Source organism: Salminus brasiliensis, chromosome 5 (genome assembly GCF_030463535.1).
Source record: "Salminus brasiliensis chromosome 5, fSalBra1.hap2, whole genome shotgun sequence".
Lineage (NCBI taxonomy): Eukaryota > Metazoa > Chordata > Actinopteri > Characiformes > Bryconidae > Salminus > Salminus brasiliensis.
Genome location: NC_132882.1, coordinates 29400768 through 29425499, shown reverse-complemented (window position 1 = coordinate 29425499; position 24732 = coordinate 29400768). Strand labels below are relative to the sequence as shown.

At 41.2% G+C, this 24732-nt stretch overlaps 1 protein-coding gene across 1 annotated transcript in view; it reads right to left on the bottom strand.

Annotated features, from left to right (window-relative positions):
* The window catches only part of LOC140556324 (LIM domain-containing protein 1), a 32363-nt gene extending 12739 nt beyond the window's left edge, over positions 1-19624 (bottom strand). Inside the window, exons 1-2 of the mRNA XM_072680092.1 lie at positions 17835-19624; positions 8248-8349 (exon numbers count right to left, since the gene is read on the bottom strand). Coding sequence (XP_072536193.1) covers positions 8248-8349; positions 17835-19065 — 1333 coding nt within the window. The 5' untranslated portion in view covers positions 19066-19624. The remainder of the gene's footprint in view (positions 1-8247; positions 8350-17834) is intronic.
* Positions 19625-24732: the final 5108 nt, after the last annotated feature.

Genomic DNA, 24732 nt, shown 5'->3' with positions numbered 1-24732 from the left:
ATTAAATGAAACACATGACGGGTTTGACAGAGTTTTCTATCTATTAATAACAAAAAAATAATATTAATAGGGCCAGAGTGGGCTAGAGTGGTCCAGCAGAATAAGGAGTTGTTACAACAACCAGAGGACCACTAGTTTGAATCCTGGTCATGCTAATAGCAATTTACCATTTTACAATTTATACAGGCTTAATGCTGTAGACAATATATATCATATAGACAATATATGTCACATAGTCACACACATACTGTCAGGTCCATACGCAACAGGGACAGTACACAACACTTTGTACACACACAATTTTTGTAACTTTGCTTTTGTACACCAACACAATGGATTTGAAAATGAGTAATAGTAATCAGGGAGTTTACAAATATTGCTTTAGCCATTTAGGAATTATTTATTATCTGTATTGTCTATATTGGTCAAACATGATGGAGAACTGCTATGGCATGGGCATAATGAAAGTGTCATTACTGATGATACACACTGGAAAAGGATGGTGCCTTGCAGTACAGATGGATAATGACCCAAAAAATGAGCAGCTTTTCAGTTAATTAAAAACTGAAGGCAGGGAGCAGCAACTAAAAGTGGCTGTAGTAAAGGCCTAGCGAAGCATATAAAGGGAAGAAACTCCACATTTGGTCATGTCTATGGGTTATGACTTTGGGCAGCCTTTGACTACAAAAGATTTGCTCCAAAAAACACAAAAAAACACAAAACACAAAAAAAAAACATCTTTAACATATTGTGTTAATACGTCCAAATACTTTTGAATATGTGAAAATGGAGCCACTGTAAAAATGGACACAAGTGCTACACAGTTACTGCTGATTTGCAAAGCTGAAAGTCTACATTGCGTCATTTCAAATCCATTATAGCACAGAGAAAAACGTGCAATTGTCCAAATACTTATGGACCTGACTGTATACACAGTGAAGGCACTAAATGTATGCGTCTGAGGCAGAGGGTGAAAATCGTGCTCAGAATATCATCTCTGTTTTCCGTCAGTCCATAGGCTGGAGCTGACTGAGAGCACTTCCTGTCTGAATCGGGGCTTTTTTGGCCCTCGGCTCCTCCATAAACATAAATGCAGATACACACACACACACACACACACACAAAATTCCCCTCCCACTCACAACCCCTGTCCCACAGGAAAGGGGAACATTCCACGCATTTTGTAAGGGGGGGGGTACAGGGTAATGTAGTTAACCCTTACAAACCACCATGAAAAAAGGCATCAATAGGAGCCTTCATCTGTGTGCTACCAACATACCGGTTCCACAGAGATGCACAGCACTTCCAGCCTTAAAAACTATTTGCTGGCATGTTTCTCTGGGGTCAGTCGGTCCACTGCAAGTCTAGAGCTGGAACTGTAAAAGACACGTAACGAATACAGAGGCGGGACGAGTGGCTACAGACAGATGTTCGAGACAAAATGTAAAGCTTGCTCTGAACAGCACAGTACATTACCATCACCCAACAGTTATACGCCTGTGGCCATGTATAAACTATTTAAGTCATTAATATTCATTTAATAATATTAATACAAACAAGCATTTCAAAATTAGTGAATACATGTTAGTAAGAAGTGTCATAAGTACATTTGATAAGTTAATGTATCTAAATTAGAGCTGATTATTGGTAATGTTAATTAAAACGTTTCTGACCACCAATTACATTACCGGTTAGTTTGCTTGATGGCTTTTGTGCATCCCAATTACATCATGCGAATAAAAGAGGGAACATACAGATAGTAGAAAGGGCAGTCCAATGTTCTGCAAGACCCAAAAAAGCTGATATGCTAACCCTTCACTTTAACGTCACTTAAGTTTTGCTTTCATTTTTTTATATAAAAAAAAAAGGACTTACTGACATATTCTCAGAAGAAAGTGTCAGTCCCCAGCTCCGCCACACTAGCTAACCACGCCTGCACCCTCCAAAATCATTATAAGCGTGATGACGGGAGAGAGCGCCGTCTACCCGCCTGGAGAGAGCACGGCCTATTGTGTGGCAAAGTGGCATGGCTTGGGATTTGAACTTGCAACCCCCCGGCCTACAGAAGTTGTGCTGTATGAAGTATGACTGTCCTGTGAGCATCTAGGGAAACATGCAGAAACCTCAGCCCGGCAAGGATGAATGAAACCGATATTTACGTACTAGTTATCAGTCCTAATGCTGCTAGTCCAAACAGATACAGGTGAGTGGGCAAGCTCAGTCAGAACGTAATCCAACATGGTTGGCACCTAAAAGGCAACTGAGGTGTGACGTTTATTCCCATATCTACTACATATGTTTAAGCTTATAAATGGCAGCGTGTGATGTAAGCAAAAGAAGCTAAATCTTCAGCTCTGTTAGATCACATTCTTTGTATATGGACAGACGTATATGTTTAACTGATGTTTGACATTTTTTGATCTTTAGAACTGCAACACTACAGGAAAAGATGACAAACTCCTGCACCTAAGCTTATGACACCATTGGAAGGCTCAGCGGTGAGGTCTGGATTCCCCGACCCGCCGCCAAGCTCACTTCACAGATCTATCAATCACTTAACCGACTTGTTTGTAAGCTTTTCAGATTTCTTTTTGTAAACATTTCCCAATATTATGTTAATCCAATTAGATATGGTCCAAAATACATTTTAGAAATCAGTAGCTTTTGACTTGGTTATGAAAAAGATCAGATCTATATCACATATTTGCTAAATGATCAAATATAAATCACTCAGTACTAATTATCAGAGGTTGTGAAATGCCTCTATGTGGCATAGAGGCACTATGACTATTTGCACACCTGTACAGATGTCCTTTTCTTTTCTGTAAATATATTTTTCAGCTCTTTATTACCTTTATTACCTTTAGTACTTTCTACTTTTTTTAATTTATCCCCTACCCTATTTATTGTTTAGTGTCATTTTCCTTTAGTTTAAGACTGTGTTCTGTGTTTCTTTGTTACTTGTCATGCGTGTTGCTCTCACCAAGACAAATTCCTTGTATGGGTAACATACTTGGTGAAATAAAGAGATTCTGATTCTGATTCTGATTCTCTGTTTCATGACACTTGACCTCACCTAGTCAGTACGAAGGCCTTTCCTATCCCTATTCTTACAACTGAGCATTTCTACCCATCCTACGTCCTGTCCTACCTCGCTTCTCAAAGGAAGAATAAAGGCTCCTCTTACATTCCTCTGGCTCTGTCTTTACCCTACCAGAGTCTCCAGGGAGGAGAAGAGCAGTTAAGGCTGTGTTTAATTATAGCCAAATAAAATGATGATCATTTTCCTTCCTGAATTCCTTATAGCACGTTTTAATAACACCAAGTCTCTGAGGTTTACAGGCTGGAATTCATCCCAACAGTCTGACATGCTGTCAGCTAAGAGTAATAGCTGCTTTAAAACTTAGCGGCTTTGTCAAATTACATTGTCATGCATCGATTCATAACGTTGATCTGATGAGAAGTGAAGTGGAGAGTGTGTGACTGCAGGGCTTTCTCGAGACATAAATTCCCACTTGATCCGCTTGCCTTTTAAAGATGAAAAACAAAAAAAAGTTCAGTGGAAACGTCAATTCAGGCAGGAAAACGGTGGGACTGCTTTAATGACAATGCCCATTCAACCACACCTCTTCACACACATACAACTTTCTCTCCCTGATGTTTGTCGTGATGTAGAGTTTCGGCCTTCAGCAACACCATGATTTATCTAGTATTCATGAAAAGAAGTTCTAAGTCAAATTGCAGGCTTTCTTCTGCTGTGTGCCCAGGCCTGACTGATAAAGCTGTCTGATACGGAGAGGTCTGGTTCTGACCAGGAGCATGGCTGCCCTCCTTAGAGCGTTCAAACAATCGACACTCTGTTCTCCCCAAACAAACCACCAGTGAAACAGCTGCCGAACCCAAAGAGCTAACAGTCAACCCATAAAGAACATCAAATACAGCCAAATTGGGTTTAAAAGGGCAAATCTAGAGTAGCCAAAGGTGACAGATGATCCACAGGTGGGAAAACAGGAGCCCTTTACCCACACACTCCGCCTCACTGGCCTGTCCTAGAGCCTGTTCACAAGCTGAACTCTGTGAAGGGGGTGACACAGAGCTAGAGGCAAATATAGAAGCTAAAAGCATGTCTTGCTAACCAGTGGCCTGTACCTAACACACTTCCTGTGCTGCTCTCTGGTGCCTGGTATGTTTAGAGAAGGAAGGCCATAATCTCCTACAAGTCCCTCTCTTTGCATGCTGGTATTTACCGCCATGGGAGATCTGCTTTCTGCCTGATTTGCTTTCTGCGTTCCCCTTTTACAGACCTTTTGTGCTTGGCTAACACTTTATTTCTAGACCATGTCCACAGAGCTTATATGAAAACACAGACATCGACTATTGGCTTGACTTCAGCCTTAAAGTAATAGTGTGCCCAAAAAGACTGACTACCTTTGGGTTAATTTGGGGTACGTCGATACAAAACGTGTCTGACAATCACAGGAAAACACATTTAGGCCCCATCCACATGTACGGTATATTTCCAGATTATGTTCTTGGCATGTGTTTTGGCATCCCGTCCACATAAAGAAGGCATTTCCGGTTCAAGAAAACAGATTTTGATCAGATGTTTTTCATGTGGTCAGACAAAACTCAACTGAGAACTGTGTGGTTTACTGTGTGATTGAAGAGACACTGAAATTGTCAGAGTGTCAAAGTAAAGTGGGCAAGAAGGGGAAGGGCACTCACACTCAAAAGACCTGGATAAGTATTTCTTAATCAAATTCTAGGAACTGTGACTAAGATTTTATATTGCTAGACGCTGGAGCAGCAGATAATGTACATAATCGATCCAAATCTCTAGAATAATTAGTAAAATAATATACAATAAATTAAAGCCATTAAAAAAATGAAAACCATGTGTCTCCATTTCTGTCTTCATCATTTCATATAGCTGCTCTGTACATTGTGGAAATAATTCTGGATAAATGGACCAATAGAAATGCTCTAAATGACTTGGAATGAACTCTTATTTACACTGAATTTTATTTAAAGTTAAGAACATTTTTGCCTTTTTCTGTAAAATCACCATTTTGGACAGCAACAATATTCAGGCACTACTTCTTTTTGCTGTATTAAATGTTATCTTATTGATACACCACTCTTTGCAAAAAATAAAAATCTGGATCTGGATCTAATCGAAGTGTATGTCACATAAATAGTCAAACAACTGCCCGTTCACATGAAAAGTATATAATAGAATATATTAAATGTAAGGATAAAGCAAAGAAGTCAAATAACTTAATAGAGACAAAATATAACTAATAATATATACTATATAATAAAGAAATTAATAGCAGAATGTACTATACATTTACGCAATGTAGAAAGATATGTGTCACCTGATCATATGATAAGATTTGGAAAAGTTGGGGGAAGCGTTCTCTGCCTGATTAGTGACAGTATGACAGTATGTGCATTTCAGAGACAGAGTAGGAGCTGTAGCACCATAAACAACCTCCCGGCAGCAAGCAGTATATTTTAGTGCCTTTTAAGCATTAGTTTTCTGTCAGAAATCAGACTTTAGGACATCAAATTACTGAGGCCCGCGTTAAATTGAAAAGGCTTGTTGTGTTTCCAACACGAAACATTGGTATATTAATAATACGTTTTTGAAAGATATATTAAAAGGCAAAACATACATTAAAAAAGTAGCCAGAAACATTTGGATGAGGACTCTGTAATTAAGTTCATTTAAAAAGAAAACCTCAACTGCATTTTCCCATCCCATTTGACAGGTCTAGTGTTTGTGCATTTAATGTGTCTAATAGATCAGACACCGTTCCCTCTCCACATATTCTTCTTGATGCCTCCCCCTCTCCCAGGGTCCAGCTGACATAACACACCAAGCATGCTTCCATCTGCTCATCCCACCCATAGACCAAGCAGACCATTCTCACTGGCTGCATTCCTTTTTCCAGCAGGGCCCCTCTCCCCTGGGTTAACACACAGCCTCCAGCATCCAACTCATTTAACAAACCCATGCTTTATTTCTTTATTTCTTTTCTGCAAACCATAGTCATTAGTTTTTGGACACATGGACATATGGATGTAGTTATGAGCTGCACTGGTTGAAGGTGGGAGCTGTAGGTCATGCCTTCACCAAACCCATCTATATGGTACAGTGCACATTCTCAGACAACAGGGTGTCAGACATCAGACTGCTTTAGGACTGGGGGGACACCCATGTGTTTTTGTGTGATATGCAGTACTACAGAGTGCTAGGCACTGTGCCACAAAAGAGCTGATTCCAAGATCCAGATCTGCCCTCCCTGTGTTTTCTTGAATAATTGGGGGAGACCTTTTAATGGGGGTTCAATGATTCCAGGTAGGCTCCATACACACCACAACCTTGAATAGGAAGAAGCCGATAAGAAGATGGATAGATGGATGTAATAAGACTGCCAAGCTTAATTTGGGGGGAGTGGTAAACGCTGTCATCTGAATTCACACATATGGCTCATGTTTGGCCAGCACCTGGTCACACACATGTCCACTGAGCCCTCACACATTGCAGCCAGTTTAACCCTGACACCTCCATACCAAGTTCAACCCTGACCTCCAGCTTCCTGACCCATTTAGACTGCAATTCAAACACACACACACACACACACACACACACACACACACACACACACACACACACACACACACACACACTTACACCTGGCAGTGCTGTGGACAAGCCCCTTGCAGGCACATAAACCAGTCATTCAGAAGTGATCCAGCCATGATATCCAATGTCTGCTAAGTAGAACGCACACAGCATCCATATTCACAGGACACATGATCTTTCACTTCCGCAGTGCACCTCCATTCAGACCGTTCTTTACACCTTCCTAGTGCTACTCGGACGCAGACACTCCCTGAAACCAAATAAGTGAGTGCAAGCAGTTTACCATGCTTTCAAAAGGCCAAGGGAAGAAGCACAGTGAGAAATGTAGGGGAAACTAGAGATGAGCACTTTGCTAAAAATGGCAGGATGAATAAATAGAATACTGAGGAATAAATACTTTTACTTTACAGCTACTTTGAATAAAAGTTAAATGTAAATGTAAAATATTGGTCCATTCATCAAGAATTCACCCAAGAATAGCTGCTTAAAAAAACAAAACAATTAAAATCCCTACAAAAATGCAACAATCTCTAGGTGTGGTCCTGGGCAGCTGATTTGTTATTGCAGTTGCCATTGTTTACCCTTAAAGGCTTCATGCCACGTGGCTTATGATCATTTCTGCAGCCAGTAAACGTCTCCACTCACCTCTGTGCCAGTGCAGTGGCTGCTGAAGGAATGATTTTAACAGTTGTGTTCTAGGTAGAGCTCCAGCAGCAGCACGTGCTCAAGGCATGCTTCTTGTGCTTCGGTTTCAAACAACAGCTCATATACCACAAGTAAATGCTCATAGACTCTTATTTCTTTCTTTATATTATTATTCAGTGGGACCTTGTCCTTAACCTGAGTCTGCTACTTTCACTGGCTGCTGCACTACATAGCAGGTATTAGTCTGTAGTAACTAGTTTGTAAGTAAATGTCCAGGAACATTTGATTGTGACTAGTTTATACTAAACAGGCAGTAATCTAATTCCATTTACATTAGCATTTATGTGCATCCGCAATGTATCTGCAAAGTATGGTTAACAGTAACTATAGGGACAGACTATCAGGCAGATAAATAGACAGATTTAAAAGGTTGTAATGGTTTTAGTATGAATGTTCAAAACAGTATATCCAAAAATAGAATCACAGACATGACCATTGGTTTACTATTTTGCAACTTCCAAGTTTATTCTAATTCATCCCTGTGTGCACTAGCTAACATTTACTTCACCTTGAGTTCACATCTCTCTCGGTCTGTCTCTCTTTGACGCTCTCTCATTTTTGCTATCTGCCTTTTTGATGGATGTGCGATTACACGTAGCCCACAATGCACCTCCTGCCATCACAGTTGGTAGCGCTATTTAAATTGAGGGCGACATGAGTCTAATGAAAAGGCTCGTCAAAAACAAATCTGAGCAGCTAAATACTTCTTACCTATGCAGCTCACAAGGACTCCAGATACTCAAATATATGCTCACAAGCACTGAAAATAGATCCCATTTAATGATGTCCATCACAGAAACTCAAAAAGCAAGGACAATAAAAGCATGGTTTATCAGCAGCCTGGACTGATTGATGAATGGATGAAGAAGTGTGTAGGTTGAAGTACTTACTGCAAGCACTGCAGGTGAAGCAGTTGTCGTGGTAGAGGCTGCCCATGGCCTGGCATGCCTGGCTGGCTCCATACACAGGCTTACTGCATTTCACACAACTGCCTGCAAAAAAGCACCACAGAAGAACCATCAACTAAACAACACAAAATATTCTATACAATCAATACACAAGCAATGGACAAGCGGTTTTTTCACAAAGCAGGATTTATCAGTTTAACCTGATAACTTAAGCCTAAAATCTAGGAACATTGCTGTTGGATAGTCTGTATGTTATCTGGCTTGCTGAGAAATCCTGCTTTGTGTAATCCCCAAAGGGCTGGAGGCTAGACTGTGGAGGGATGTAGGTTTGATCCCATGTAGAAATCACACAACACAGCCATTACCAGGTTCTTGTTATACTGCTGGTCTGCCTCAAAGTATTTGGCTTTGCACATGTACATGTATATGTGTTCTAATCTACCAGAGAAATATATCTAAAATACAAAACCCTGTGTCAAATCCATACAAAGGAGAATAAAAGCAGTAGGAGTAGTCAGAGGCAGAACAGGCTGATTAAACATTGCATCATTACAGATTATCGTAATATAAACCAATCTGCTTGTTTGGTTTGGCACGCATGCTGAGAATTTTGCTCCATGAACAGAGTAATCAGACCATGAAAGGGTCCCACTAAACACTGCCAACAATACTAGAGACACACACACACCATCTATATCAACAGGATGTGGGAAAAGTATTAGGAAGTTAACTACAAGTATAGTGAGAGAAATGCAGAGAGAGAGAGAGAGAGAGAGAGAGACTGAATCAAAGAGTAGGGCAAACTTTCACCCTAATCCAATACACAACAGCACCCACTAAGCGTAGTGACAGACTTGTTGTATGTTGTGACATTTCCTATCATGCTGTTTATTGTGAGAAGACCGGCCTGATTACAGCCGTTTCACTCCAATCCCTCCATTCTGCCTCCTCTGCCAACTCAGCCTCCACAGCTCCACAGGACTGGTGCAGAGATGTAATTATGGCCCAGTCACAATAATGACTCTCACTTAGTGCTCAGTGAAACCATCCAAGAGAGTACAGGGAAACTGAGCCCTTTATAATGTGCTGCTTTCAGCCTCCCTCCCTTCAGGTGACAGCCAACCAGTACAGACAGCACTGAAAACACAGGGCTGCATGGTCTGCTATCCTGAAACAAAGCAGCACTGTCTTTCCACACTGCATCTGCACTGTATTATGTTCCAGGAGTGTAAAGCTGTGTGTTCAATGATTCAGACTGAGATTCTTTTGGAACATAATTCATGTAAAAAAAAAAAAAAAAAAAAACCTTTAACATGATTCAGTTTGATTAATTTGGTACATGTGAGGTTTATTTTATCATTTTACTGGGAGAACTAATGAAAAAGCTCCCAATAAACCCACCAATGTAGGAAAATAAGATTTAATAACTTAATGTAACTGAATTTAATCATTTAGATTTTGGGGCATAAAAAGCCCCTGTGTTCCCAATAATCATTGCCTTATTTCCAGTAATAAAATATGAATTTAATACTGTATAAGCTAGGCGCCCAAAGCTTACTCATGTGCTTGGTAAGTGAAAGCTAGCCCGTCTGGTCTTACAATACACTGAGGTTGATTTAAGAGCAACAGAAGTCCCTACCCAATATGGTTATGGTGTTTCTAATAAATTGCTCAGAAAAGATATACAATAGCAATTTTCTGTCATGTCAACTTCATATTGTGAATAACAAACCATATTAATTAATGGTAATTCCATATTTTTTTTCCATAACACAAAGTGATCAATTAAGAGGGTGATGCAACTCTGTTTCTCTCCCACACGTTTCGGCCTTGTAAAGTTTACGGATGCTGTTGTATCTCTGCTGGGTGGAGGCTTGGAAATCGCTCGGTTAATGGTCCTTTGGTTGGCCAGTTATAGTTGTTGCCAACCAGAGCCAAAGTTGTTCCATACGCTAGCTTTTAATGCAGAGGGTGCTGGTAGGATTTCTCACTCAGACATATTTTGTCTCTGTTATGTGCACGTGACAGACTGTCACATTTCCAAGGTCTGCCCTTTGCGTTTCGTCAACATTACGTTTTCAATTAACATTTACAGAATCAGTTTGACGTGTGTGAATTGTTACAGAATTATTCACCTCTGTATACTTTCCCCACTCCTAATAGATACCATATTGAGCAGATTTGCACTGATAATTTCAGCAATTATCTACTTTGAGTGTGAAGTAGAAGACGTAGAACTGAAAGCTTGTATGTAAATTAAATAACTACCTATATTGGATTTTTTTCCAATGGATTTTTAAGCAACAGCCTTGACGGTCAGTCATGCAACTTTTTCTGAGACTACTTTTTAGCTGCTAACTAGCTAAAAAACTATTTGAAATATGTATTCCTATGTTTAGTCAATATTACATTTTACTCATTTGTATGTGCATTTCACACTCCTTATACACACTGATTCACGTAATTCCCACTGAGGAGGGTGGACATTTCTGGATGCGTTAGTTCTAGGTGGTCATATGTGAGCAGACATTTGAAATACAAGAACTCAACACACACACACACACACACACTCTAGTCAGCCACATGAAAGGAGTTCAGTTAAATGACTATCACAAGACTTAAAGCGGTGCTGCTTGATGAAAACAACACAAAAGAGTTTCCTTTGTGAGGGGACTTTGACAACGTTCCTTCTGTACATGTGCGCAGTTAACAGAGTGCTCACAGCAGATTAGAAAAGGCATGATCAACGGCGTCCCACTGAGCTAACAGCATTACCCAGAGCAAGTCTCCTCAGAGGAAGAGCATGCCAGCGAGAAGCTGGAATGGACCCTCACAAAGAAGCTTCTGTTTCCTCTGGTATCCAGCAAACATCAGGCGGCCAAACTCTACCCACTCTCCAAAGCCTGACTTAAAGGAACCAACCACCCTTGAGCTTTCAACACTACTAGAAGACACTACCACACCCACACTGCTTGCCTTGTCTGCTTTCCAGGCTACACCTACTTTCTAATACCATTTCACACAGGCTAATTCAGCGGACATTCAGCTAAAATGCACATGTACTGGGAAATGGAGCAGATGTGCTGTTGTTGAGGTAGTGAGCATATTATTACCGTGATATAAACTAGATCTAAAAGCTCTCTGCATATAGCATAATGAAGACGCTTCACAGAGCAGGCTATACTTAGAAGTGTTGCGCAACTGTCGCAAAAATGGCTTTCATTCATATCGGCCAACCCAAGATGGCATGTCCAAATACCGAGTTCCTGGAATGAAAATCAGCTTCCTGTGTAGTAAAATCTCAGCGGCATCTCCCGCTAAGAGGAAATCTTCAGTTTGTGTCCTGCCTTACTTGGGGGGTGGGGGTGGTCTGGGAGGGTTTGCTTAGTCTCAGCCTCTGGACTCGATGACCTGCACTCACAGTCAAAGGCACCAGTATACTCAGGTCTGATGGTTTGTTCTAAAAAGGTGCCCCCAGGTCTCCCCAGTCCACACTCTGAGGGTCTTTGGTATAAAGGCATGCATTTAGGACAGACTTGTGCTATGCAATTATGTTCTCAGTTGTTCTAAAAGCAGCTAATGTGCTTATCTACTGTGTCCCAGATTATAAGCTCAATGCATTTTAATAAGGAAGGAATTAAATTAATAAACAAACGCATATTATCTCGCACCTAGATCTCTTTTTCCTTGCTATGTTGGCCAGACAGCCTTTAACAAACCACTCTGATGGATGACCCAGGTCAAGGACGTTGGGGGTAACAGGTTGCAGCAGAGTCTGCATTGATATGTTACTTGCCCAAGGCTGCAGTAAGAGCGCATAGGGGAAGGTTGTGAACACCACTCTGAAAAAAAACTTTGAACACAAAGCTTGAGGAACAAAATTAGATTGGAACAAAAGGATTTCCATCATATTTCATGCATTACTATTTAAGCCATTACTATAATTATGGAGACTTGAATCCATGACATAAACAAACACTGGAAAAAGAAAGCCATTTTTAGCACAGCAGAAGTTTTCAGAAGTTCATCTGGTAGTTGGAAGAAGTTTTGCTGGAGCTGTTCAGTTATTCAGCTATTCTGAGAAAAAATACAGGCAGAAAATATATTCTATAGCTTTGAGGTACTGTACATGGGCCTTGTGTCTTCACAACTGAAGAAATCCACAGAAAGAATAGCAGCTTAACATTGTTTTAGCAGCAAGTAAAAATCCTTAACCAGAAAACGCATTACCTAAAGAGTTTATTTTTGATATAAGGGGTCTTACTGGAAAAAAACTGTATTAAGTTAAGTTGTGTTAAGTTGTATTGATAAAGCAAAATCTGCAAAGTGTGAATCTTTCTGTTAGGCTCTCAATGTTTGATTAGTCGTTTATTTTTGGTTTCTCATTTACAGTTTCTGTACAAGACGACTTTTCAAACTTTGTCCTGAATATCTACCACGAAACTTGAGAGAGATGCCTGCACCAGTTAGGAAATGACTCAGAGGGACCTGCTATGAGAGGTCAAACCATCCCTACCCCCAGCACACTGGGTGTGTCTCCAAAGTTTACAGTATACATCCAACAACTAACCAAAACTGCACTATTGTCACAAACACCGTCCTAAGTACACTTATAAAGACCTCCGTCACTGCACTTCTGTCTGAATCAGCACCACTCAGTGCAGTGAAATGCTGAATAGGACCAATCACAGTCAGAGGAAGGTCTCAAAACACATCATGAAGTGAATGAATAGGACCAATAGCAGTCAAATGAAGTGGTGATTAACACCAGCAGCAGTCTTTGGGAGGTCCTAGAACAAATGCCGCAATAACAAGGTCCAATCATAGTCATGAGGAGGTCTCGGAACAAATTAAGTAGTGATTAGTACCAGCAGAAGTCAGAGGGAGGTAACAGAACCAATAAACGCAGTCATTAGGACCAATCACAGTCAGTGGGAAGCCTTCAGACCAAATAATGTGGTGAACAGCACCAGCAGTAGCCATGGTAAGGCCTCTGAACAAATGACGTGGTGATTAGTGCAACCAGCATTTAGGGGGAAGGTCTCAAAACAAATGATGCAGTAATTAGAACCAATAGCAGTCAAAATGGTGATTAGCACCAGCAGCAGTCTTGGGGGGGCTCTGCAAGGTCCTATTATATCGACTCCATTAGAGGCGCAAAGCAAAATCAATAGGCCCCCAGGCAGCACCTTCAGAGTTCAACTGCTGTACCACACCTAAAGGGAACGGAGAAGTTAATGGAATACAATATGCGTCTTTGATAGCTTAGATCATCTGGCATCAGCATTGCACAGACTCTCTATTCTGGTGGACTGACCAGCCTGAAATCCAGAGTGCCTTCACACATGCTAGCTCAGATGAGCTTCATTTGGCTGCAGCTCAACTGTTAAGAGAAGAAGCCAAGAGAACCTAAATGCGCATTAAGATAGAGTCACTTGGTAGACAGACAGATTAGCTTATCCTATAAGAAAACAACTGAACATGCCAGTGCAATTGTCTACTTCTGGTGTGTGTGAGCGCACGCAAGTGCAGTCCAGGATCCCCCCTCCACCACCCTTTTCTTTCTCTTCCTGCTCTCTGCTCACCCCCTCCTCATATCTCATCCACTGTCTCTCAAAACAAAAGAGACCAACAGGGAGTGGCTATGCTTAACTGACTCCAGACAGAAGGAAGGTCACTGTAGCTCTTTTCCATTTGGATGTCAACAGCAGTGTCCCACTCACGTTTGGACCCTATTGTTGCTCCTCTCTATTTATTATCATCCCCTGGCCGTGGCCCTGGCCCTCTGTAAATTCCAAAGCCAATTTTCCAGACATTCCTCAACATCCCCCCGGTGCACCACTTTGGCACTGTGCTCATTTTCCCAGAAACTTTGTGAACTGCTTGGCCACTGTGCACACCGAGAGTCGCATGTCTGGAGAACTCTTAAGAATGGGTCTCTTTTGAAGCATTTTGACAGCAGAATTCACAAAATATGCGTATTGCATAAACGTTTACTGACAAAACTGCCCACTGACTTCTATTATAAGTACGTATTGAGTCAGCAGAGCACTTCTTTCATCAGCAGAATCACTGACTTTGCACGTATTTGGAACCAAGTTCATGACTTCCCAGGCAAGGTGGATACGTGGAGAGTGCAGAGAATGTAAAGCAAGTCTTCAAAGATCACAGTAACGAAGACTGAGAACAGACACAGAGTTTACCACTCATCCACTCCTCATTTTGTGTCGTCAATAGCATGACTCGGCTGAAACTAGGCAAGTCCAAGGCCAGAATCTACATTTGTCACTCAGTCCATTCCTCCAGCCTGACAGCTTATGAGTCAGAGTGTGAGCCTCAGTCTAAAGCAAAAGGACAGGGGTCAGGAGGACCTTAACGACGACTGGCAGCCAGGCACGCACCACTCATCATGTGAGTGATCCATTAGTTACACATAAACCAGCTATCGCATTGGTATGATTTTAAAGTAGGCTCGATGACACTTACTGTCTGGGCTCAACTGCAGGAACACTCAATGAAATATGAGTATCAAGGTGAGCTTCTGTAGCTTGTCTATTTATTTGCAGGCCAGAAGCCTGCTTTAACGCTTTCACAAGTGAGTTCTAGCTATCTGTCAGAGTCCGCGAGTTCTTTTAGCATGTGTGTAGCTGCAGCTGTAGAATGTGACCCCTACACAGCCTCGGATGTACGATGGTGTGGGGAGTTAGTGGGCTGTACATAGGGACATGGGGAATTGTCACACTTCATGAATTTCATTTGTAAGTAAGTTGGTGGTTCCACCTTATTAGTTCCACCTTCAAAAAGTGCTGCAGGTACATTCTGGCACCTGTAACCTCAGAATGATTTAAGGTGTGACGGAAAATTCCAGTGAAAAGCTGGCGAATAACTGTAGCCTTGTTGTTGCAGGTGTGTTTGTTTACAATGTCATAAATTCTGAATTTGATGGCAGACTGTTTTTATACTGAGTTCAGGGACAAAGCGAAACATTTCAACCAGGAGTATAATAATGATTAAGAACAAACATCATAAGAGTGTATTTTAAACAAGCTTCCTTAAAACAAACAGAGCCTTAATGAGCAGACATATTAAAACACAACTCAACAGGTAGCTTTCAGGCAGCTACTACATCTAGGTTGAAGGTTCCAATCCCACAGGTGGAACCGTACTAATCAGGGACCAGCCACGGCAAGTCCCACAGGTGGGACGGAACTTCTGAAAAGGTTAATGCAGTCAATAATGGACTGCAGTGTTTCTGACATGCTTCCTGTGGACCATTATTTTACAGGATTCTTTATACTATGTTCTACTGTCAGCCACATGCCATCACTTCAGCAGGGTTCAGATGAAAGATATTAAAGAAAGTAAAAAAAAAAACACCACAGAAAGGTTGAGAAAGTCAGGAAAAGGAAAAAACCCTCTGAGGTAAGCAGATTGTTAAACAGGATCAAAGTTCACACTCCCACAATTCAGCGATAACAGTAAAACTGAGAAGCAGACGTCTGCAATACTCATTCATAAACGGGAACCCGAAACTGTGGCAACACTGGTTTACACACTCACTAAGTTTTGATGACAGTGGCCTGCCCTGCCCTTATGCTGAATACTTCATCTGCTGGTCAGATCAGGGAGCACTTTCCATTCTGCTCTGCTCCAGGCTGTCTGAATTGCTCCATTATATTTAGCAAACCAGTGTATTTTGTAATAGTTGCCTAATATCTGTTTATTGCAAACATGTTGGTAAAACACATTAAATAGCCACATATTAAATAATTTGCATATCCCACATAAACCTACACACTTACAAAGTCTACAGTGTGTAAAACTTACACCCAGCGGTGAGTATTAGGGCTGGGCAATATGACGACATATATTGTCATTACAGCACATCACAATATGGTTTTCTGAGCAAACTGAGGAAACTGTCAGCACTGACCAATGTGACCCATGTGTCTTTCTTTCGTTCTTTTAAGGCTCCATAATCAGTTAGAAATGTATCCTTAACATAACACCTTCAGAATCACTGTGATGCTCCACTGATTGTAAAAACTGTTATTGCCACTGTGGAACGGGAACGCTGATGACTGGAACTTTGGTGGAGTGTGAACAAGGGCCTCTTGCACGAACTGTAATCCTATAATACTGCCCTACCGTGTCCGTTCACACAATTCTTTCACTTCAGAGGACACTTTTGTATCTCTCAGCTTGGTAACAAAAGCATACAGAGAGTGTACAGATGTCCGTAAGGGTGTGATTTGCATTTACTGCAGTGGTGTAAAAGTAAATGACTCTTCTGTGCTCAGGAACATAAACACCATTTTGCACTTATAGATAAATAATATAAGATCACTCCAAGTACACAAGATGCCTTGATATTTATTTTTTCCGACATCTTATATGTGATCTTATATTATTTATAGCAATTATGTATCTTCAGTCTGTTCTGTTGGTTTAAAACCTGGGCTAATTCTCACTTTCCAACTCCTAAACTCCTAACTGACTTCAGTTTCTATGCTTACAGAGGCTAAATGCACAATGAAGGTCCACTGCAGTTCTTCAGCTAAAACTAAATGAAGTAGAATATATATTTTGGTAGGGTTATAAATGCAGTAAAACTAAAACATTACAGTATACAGTAAACAAATGATTCCTTAAACACCAGTTTAAAATAGCATTTTGTTTTATGCTAATTACCTTCTATGCTAATTACCTTCAGCCATTGCACAGCAGTATAACCAAATTTAACCTCTGCAATAACCCATCCGTGGCAGCACACACACATATTTTGCATACCAGTGAACTGTGCCAGTAAGAACACACACTTGGAGCTGTGGTGCAGCCACCTCAGCACCCAACTGGGGGTGTTTTTGCTCAAGAGCACCTCCTATGAATGCTGAGAAAGCGAAGGGATGAGAAAGCGCTGTCCCTTCCCTCCCCAACCCTGACTTCCTGCCAGGCCCTTCCAGTCCCAAGACCACTCATTTAACCTTTAGGCCACAGCTGCAGCTAATTCAGCATGCAGCATTCTGGATCATCCTGCATCTCTTCCTCTTTCTTTTTCCTCCAACTGATGTATTTTTTGTATCTACTCAAGTCTTTCTCCAAAAACTTTGACCCGAGTATGGTTTCAGGCTCTTGTACCAACCTTTCATTAAACCTCATAACACCCTCATAAGCCCCTTAGATGATTTATGAATGTTGAATAGCTTTCCCAGTCCTGGGATTATTACTAAAATCCAGGGACAGGCTGGGGAGATTTAAGGATGATGAGATGAAACAAATGAGACAGATGATTAACACTTGAGCCATGACTCCACAGGCTGGAGACGGACCAACAGTGGGGAGCAGCAGTATATCTTTCACATACATGCACACACACACTTGGCAGTATAATTCAAGCTGGTAGAAAACTCACTCCTTTACACACACAGAAACACACGAGGTCAAGTGGAAACAGGCAGCATGTTTTTCAATCACTGGGTTGTCAAATACCATTTGCCCCTCAAAAATCACAGATGAGAAAACATTCAACAGAAAAGAACAGGAGGGAGCGATCACGGCGGCGGGCTTACCGAAGTAGTCAGCCTTAGGCTGGGCGTCCATCTCTTTTTCCAGCCGTTCAGTCAGAGCTTCTAATTTTATTTCAGCCACAGATGGCCCAAGCTCAGGCTGTATATGGAGAGTATGGCATGGCAGTTTGAGTGGCCGCGGGGGGCTGGGGGCTTCGCCACGGGCAGGCTGCTCTGCTGCTGCAGCAGCAGCAAACTGAGCAGAAGGGGTCGCCTGGTTGCCTGGCATGGCCGGACCCCCCTGCACTTGACCATAGTCTGGCAGCTGACCTGCTTTGGGACTGCTCTGCTGTGCGTCTGGCTGGCTGCTGGCTGCTGGGGTAACCTGGGCGGACCCGACGCTCGGAGGAACCCCGTTGTGCCGTGGGTCTCCATGGAGAGGCCTCTGAGCCAGGACAGGCTCAAAGTGCTGAGAAGGGGGCACGTGAGGTTGAGGCGGAGGAGGCTGGTAGGAGTCCGTTGCAGCACTGTAGGCACCTGTGGGCGAACGGGGGACAGGATCGGACTTCCCAGTAGTGGGGGGCGGCTGGGGGGGGCAGCTCTGATTAAGTGGAGGAGCAACTTCTCGGTTCTGGCCAGCAGCAGGTGAACTTGGGCTGGAGGAAGTGTTGCTTAGTGAGGGTGATGGTGATGGTGATGGTGCCTGACAGGGTAGATTGTTCCTAGGGGCCCAAGCACCAGAAGGGCTGGAAGGGTGGCCAGCGTGGGTAGGCGAAGCTTGGGCGTAAGAGTTTCCAGGGCTGATAGGTGGGTGATGGAAGGAATCCAGACTCTCCTTATGGTCATAACTGTTTCCATAGCTAAAAGCTCTGCTGCCGGGAACTTCGTGCTGGGTGGCTGGGTGATGTCTTTGTCCCTCATAAGACGAATACTGACTAAAGCTGGCCATGCTTGGCATGGGCCCGGACAGTATGGGAGGCTTAGCTGCAGCTTCGCCCCCCTGTCTGCAGCTACTGATAGGTGGTCTGTCTTTGGTGTAAAACGTGCCGTCGGACACTTTCCCGTGGCCTCCATTCAGCCTCGCCGCCAGGCTATTTTTGGCCATCTCTTCTTGCTGCTTCTGCATGTGGATTTTGGTCATTTTCGAGGCGAATACTCTCCGGGTCTCCTCAAAGTCGGGGTTGTTCCCAGCGTCCCTCTTCATCCGGAACAGCCCGTCCCTGGACGCCTCGTACATATTCAGGTCTTCAATGAATTTACTCGCTTCGAGCCCCAGGTCTTCGTATTTATCCATGTTTTGGTTTAAGCGTTTAGCTAACTGTAAAAGCCTTTTTAAAAAAAAAAAAAAAAAAAGGATAAGAAAAAAGAGTCACTTAAAAACATGGACTTTCTCCATGTTAAAAAAAAAAAGTCTCAGGGCTTCGAAGAAAACTCGCCGAAAAGTTCAAAACATAACTTTTATCCAGTAAGGTGGGTCTGGCTCATCCTTAAGTGAGGAAAAATAGCAGAAAACGTCTTCATTTGACTGTAAAAACAACGCAAATACAGCCTCGCCCCCCTCAGCTGTGAAACTGTATAAGCTATAGCTAGGTGAAGAGACAGGAGAGAGAGGTAGAGAGACTAAACTCCGGGTCCTCCTCAGCTGTTCCTCCCTCGCGATGCTGTTGCCGCTCACGAGACAACCTCCACACACACACACACACACATATATATATATATATATATATATATATATACACACACACACACAGCCGCACTAAGTTCTTCAACAACTTCAACTTCAGCTCAAGCTAACTAACCTTGTGCCACTGTTAGTCCGCTCAGGCCGCTCTCTCCTCTCCGTCCACGGCGGGTGAGGCGGTGAGGAGGCACATCTGAGCAGCTCGCACGGCTTAAGCGGTTGAATGTACCACGCAACTCTGCTGCGCGTGCTCTTCTGGATTTAAAGGCACAGTAACCTAAAAACAGCGGGGCTGTGGGCTGAGCGGCACACACTCACTCTCTCTCTCTCTCTCACACACACACACACACACATCAGCACTGCCCGCAGACTCTCACACACACTCATACTGTGAGTAATGAAGGCGAGTCTGGTCTACAAATCACTCCATTTTTCTTCTTTATTATTATTATAATTTCTTTTAAAAAATCATGAGTTTCTTACTTTTTACCAGTAACATAAAGCTAACATTAAAAAATGAATAAGTTATATATATATATATATATATATATATATATATATATATATATATATATATTTTTTTTTTTTATTTTTTTATTTTTTTTTTTTTTGATAATATTTTTATTATAGTTTTATGTTACTAGTAAAATTCATTAAAAACAGGATTATCTATTTTACCACACAGAAAATGTCAAGCAGCAAAGTCACACTGGAATAATAATATTCAATTCAAAGCTTTTTACCCTGAAAACATGTAGAAACTAGTCTTTGTATTTTAGGCCTAAAGGTTAGCTAAGTGGGCTTGGGACTGGTAGGCTGCTGGTTTGATCCCCTGAACCAGCAGGAAGAGGGGCTGGCAGACGTCTAGTGTGTGTTCACTGGCACATTTATAGAAACCTTTGTCTGACCTGAAGTATATACAGGCACTTTCTGAATAATAATGATAATAAAAAAAAGCTATTCTAATGGTTTTCCTGTTTTTTTTGCGGGTGACACCACCTGACTCGGTAAATTGGAGCAGTCTAACCAAACAAATACGATCTTTTTTTTTTACTTTGACTGACTTTAACATTGCAGTTTGAAGATCATTTGGGGTCGCTTCATGATGTAGCACCCTGCCCACTCTTCATCTGCAACAGTTGCAACATTTTTAAGATTCACAAAAAATGTCATGTATTTTTAACATGTAATTGATTCAGTAGAAGTATATCATTATTTTGCTTTTCAGCTTTAGAGATATTTAGATCACCAATACATTAAAACCATCTGCCTAATATTAAATAGGTCCCCCTCGTGCCGTCAAAACAGCTCTGACTGTCCTGTAAGTTGCGAGGTGTGGCCTCCATAGGTCAGATTACTGAGCCTTGAGCATCCCGTACTTCCGTCATTTGACAGACACTCAGTCTCACATATTGATTTACTCAAATTTACTCAACACTTCTTGTGTCTTTGGTTCCTTGAGTCCCACTGTCACTGATGCAATTCTAAAGGAGACAGGGGGAACATGACCCTTAGAACTTATATCTAATAATTATTATTTCTGATAATAAATTATTAATGTATCAGGGCCAAATCTTCACGTCTGCCAACTGTTAATATCCTGTGAATTGTACAGCTTCAACTAGGGTTTTGACCCTGGTTAAAAAGGGTTTATGACATTCCTTTAGCATGGAGTAGCAGCACTCAGGAAGAAGGACGTCATCTTTTAAGTTAATGCTTATTTTGCTATCTGAGTCTGTGACATCATAACATATTTGAAGAATATCGTGATGTTAACTTTTAGTAATATTGCCCACCACTGTTTTCATGACTCACCAAAGGCTTTTATACTCTTATATAGTTTTCCATGCCATTAGTACAGCCTTCCCTTTTCACCTACAACACATTTGTTTAGTGTGTGGGCGATGTGAGTCTTATAGCTCCCTTGGCCTGCAGTGAGTCTGCTTCACTCGTCTAAAATGTAGAGACTGCACACAAAAGTGCTTTCATCTCCAAATCGTTGTGCTTGCCTCATACACAACTTTTCATCTTTAATTAAACCTGCTTTAACATACAGCAAAAAAGACCGTGAATTTGCTGTGCAGATGTTTATGGAGGGCACAACACAGCCTCTTCTAGGCTCCTGTGTGTTATTCTAGAGTTGATGGCTCTGGGCCAGGTGCCAGCACATGTGATCATGTTCGGTGAAGAGAACAAGCCAGAAAGCAACACTTCCTGACTTAGTTAGCCACATTTTCCTCCCAGCAGGAGTTATTTATAAGATTTACTTAAGAGTTATTTATGACCTCAGTGTCATCTTCTTCGGCTTCCTATCAGGCTTATAAATATACTGCTTCACAATACAATAAGAAAAGCGAGGCACAACACATTTTGTTTTTTGTAAAATAATGGTGAAACTATTTGAAGAGGATTTATCATTTTGAATACAAGCAACTTACACATCTCTGCTACTGAGCAGGGTTTAGGTTAGGACTTTGACTAGGCCATTCCAAGAATGTATATCTACTTTTATGGCTTGGGTCATTGTCTTGTTGCATGACCCAACTGCGCTTTAGCATCAGCTTCAACTGATATAGAATTCAAAGTTCCATCAATGGTAGCCTGCATCTGCAGACCAGCACACTGCTACCACCACCATGCTTCACAGTTGGTATGAGGGTTTTACTTTGAAAAACAAATCTCAGCAGAGATAATGGGACCCATATTGGCCAAAAAGCAGAAACGAGAAGGATTATAATAGATTTTTTTGGCAAACCTCAAGTGACTTCTTGCTTCACAATACTTTCCGACTTGCCATTCTGACTTGGATTACATTCTTTTCCAGTGTTTTTCTGGTGATTAAGTTATAAACACTGACCTTAGCTGAGACTAGAGGCCAGCAGGTTTTCAGATGCTGCTACTGGGTTCTTTTGTCACTTCCTTGATGATTAGTATCAGAGAGTCTTGAAGAGAACTTCAGGTCATCCACATGTGAACTGTAGCAGAAGTACAGTTGTTGGGCCATGCTAAAAGACAATGATCCGAAGCATACTAGGAAGTCTACAAGTACCTTTTCTTAATAAATACATAGAATGCTGTCTGTTTTTTCATTCCCATATGGAGTAACCTGCATATGCACCATCATACTAAGCAGAGGCAGGTGTTGTGAATTAATTATTAATTATATATAAATAAGTACACTTTTTTTAAGACAGTTAATTGTCTCTAATTGTAATTTCACTCATGAAGCAGTGGTAGAGGAGGATATTTGCTTGTCTGCCACATCATTATTATACTAATAGCTGATAATTCTGCCATAGTTGGTAAATTGTTAAATTAAGTAAACTGTTCAATAATGATTATAAAGAAAATAATATTAACACTGTCACACAACAAAACTATGGATTTCTGAAATAGCAACTTCACAGGAAGAAGAAAAATGGAGGTCAGGGTAAAAAGATCAGGAGCATTTTTATTGGTCTATTCATCTTGACATTTGGATGCAATGTATGTACCAGTGTGCCAATGTGCCAGATTCACATTATGTTTAAAAATAAAGTGAAAAACAGCTATAATATATATTTTTTGTACAGCAAAAACATTTATACATGTATGCATTCTGTTATGTGGGACATAGAACTATTGTGTCACAAAGCTTGAATTTCCTTTGAGGTGGCTAGCGAGACAGCAGCCTGTTTTCCCATTACGTTTCTCCACTGAGCAATCGAGTCTCAGAGGAGCTCGCCAAATTATCCAACTTGGATGTGGCTCCATTGTAATAATCCCTGCATTTTTCCCACCCAGCTATATCACAGTGGCAGCCTAATTGCAAGATACGCAATGACTGAGCCAAACGACCCTGCCCCGTTCTTTTCTACCACCAACCTGACCGCTCCGCAGTAAACTCTTAATGTTAGTCATTTGGAAATGTATTTATTTATTTTTTTCCAATTTACAAGGCAGGCTTTCTAACTGTGAAACACTCCATGCCATTCTAACTATAGCCACAGTGACAGCAGACATGTTTTTGCTGAACTCACACTTTTTGATGTGTCTGAGGTCTGAAATCTATCAAACGTCATGCACACATGGACGACATTTGCTGACAACAATTATTCAAGTGCTTAAAGGCCCATATTTTAGATTCACTTTCATGTTATTTAATCATTTAGGAGTTAGGCTTATAACTTTAATCAAAAAGTTAGTTTCCCAGCTCTCCTCTCTCTGTTTTTTGAATAGCTCACAGATACACAGATGCAACTGTTGTCTGTCCTGACTGGCTGCTGTGTATTAGCTGTTCAGAAAGCCATCCAGGCTTCAATACACAGTTGTCTCTTCAGTGTGAATGGGCACCTAAACTTCTGAACAGGCTGAATGGGTGGTCACTTTTAAATCAAAAGGTCAAAAAGGATGTAATTTTTGCAGCTTTTCATAGCTTAACATGGGCTGTTATTGTTAACTACTATTGTGAAAATGAAAACCAGCTATGACTTAATATACTTGTTTCTTGTTCCTGAAAATTAAAAAAAAAAAAAAAAAAAAAAAGAACTGGTTTCTGACTACAACAGAGGTGTATCTGCTAGCAACAATGGCAAAATACAACCAAGCAGTTTAAAATGTATTCTGCTCTGTTAAAAGTATGAGATCCTTGAGAAGTCTTTGGACGTTCTTTAGTTTGAAACGGTGGAGTAACCTTTTAAAAGTGCATTGCAGAACCTTTAATAACAGGTTTTCAGAAGTAAAGGGCTGAAAAAAAGCACCTTAAGAGGTTTCACCATAGTCTCAAACTTAAAAACCCCTAAATGTTCTTCAAGGAACAACTATATTATATTTTTAACAGCATACACTAAGCCAAATGTTTCTATATAGTACTAGTTCTGAGTTCTAGTTCTATACAGTCAGTATGTGTGAGTAGTCTGTAATATGTCCCAGCTTTGTTTTTTGGTTGCTTTTTAAACTTGTTTTCTCCCCAGCTTAGCTAAACTAATGACTTACTTACTAGGACTCCCCTGGTCACTTGCAATGCTCCCGACACAAGGAGGATAAAGTCGATATGATACACAGACACCGCCTCTGTCTTTTCGAACTGTCACCAATGAAGCATCACTAGGTTCCCCAGCTAAAAGGATCAGTTATGAAAATGTTTAAATATGATGGGTAAGAGCACATTGATGTTAAGAGAACTTGTAGTACTAGTACTGAAACAGGGCTCTTTGACTATTTGTGCTGTATAGAACCATTTTTAAAAGGTTCTATGTACAATCACATGCAAAAGTATCTCTACTAATCTAAAGAATCGTT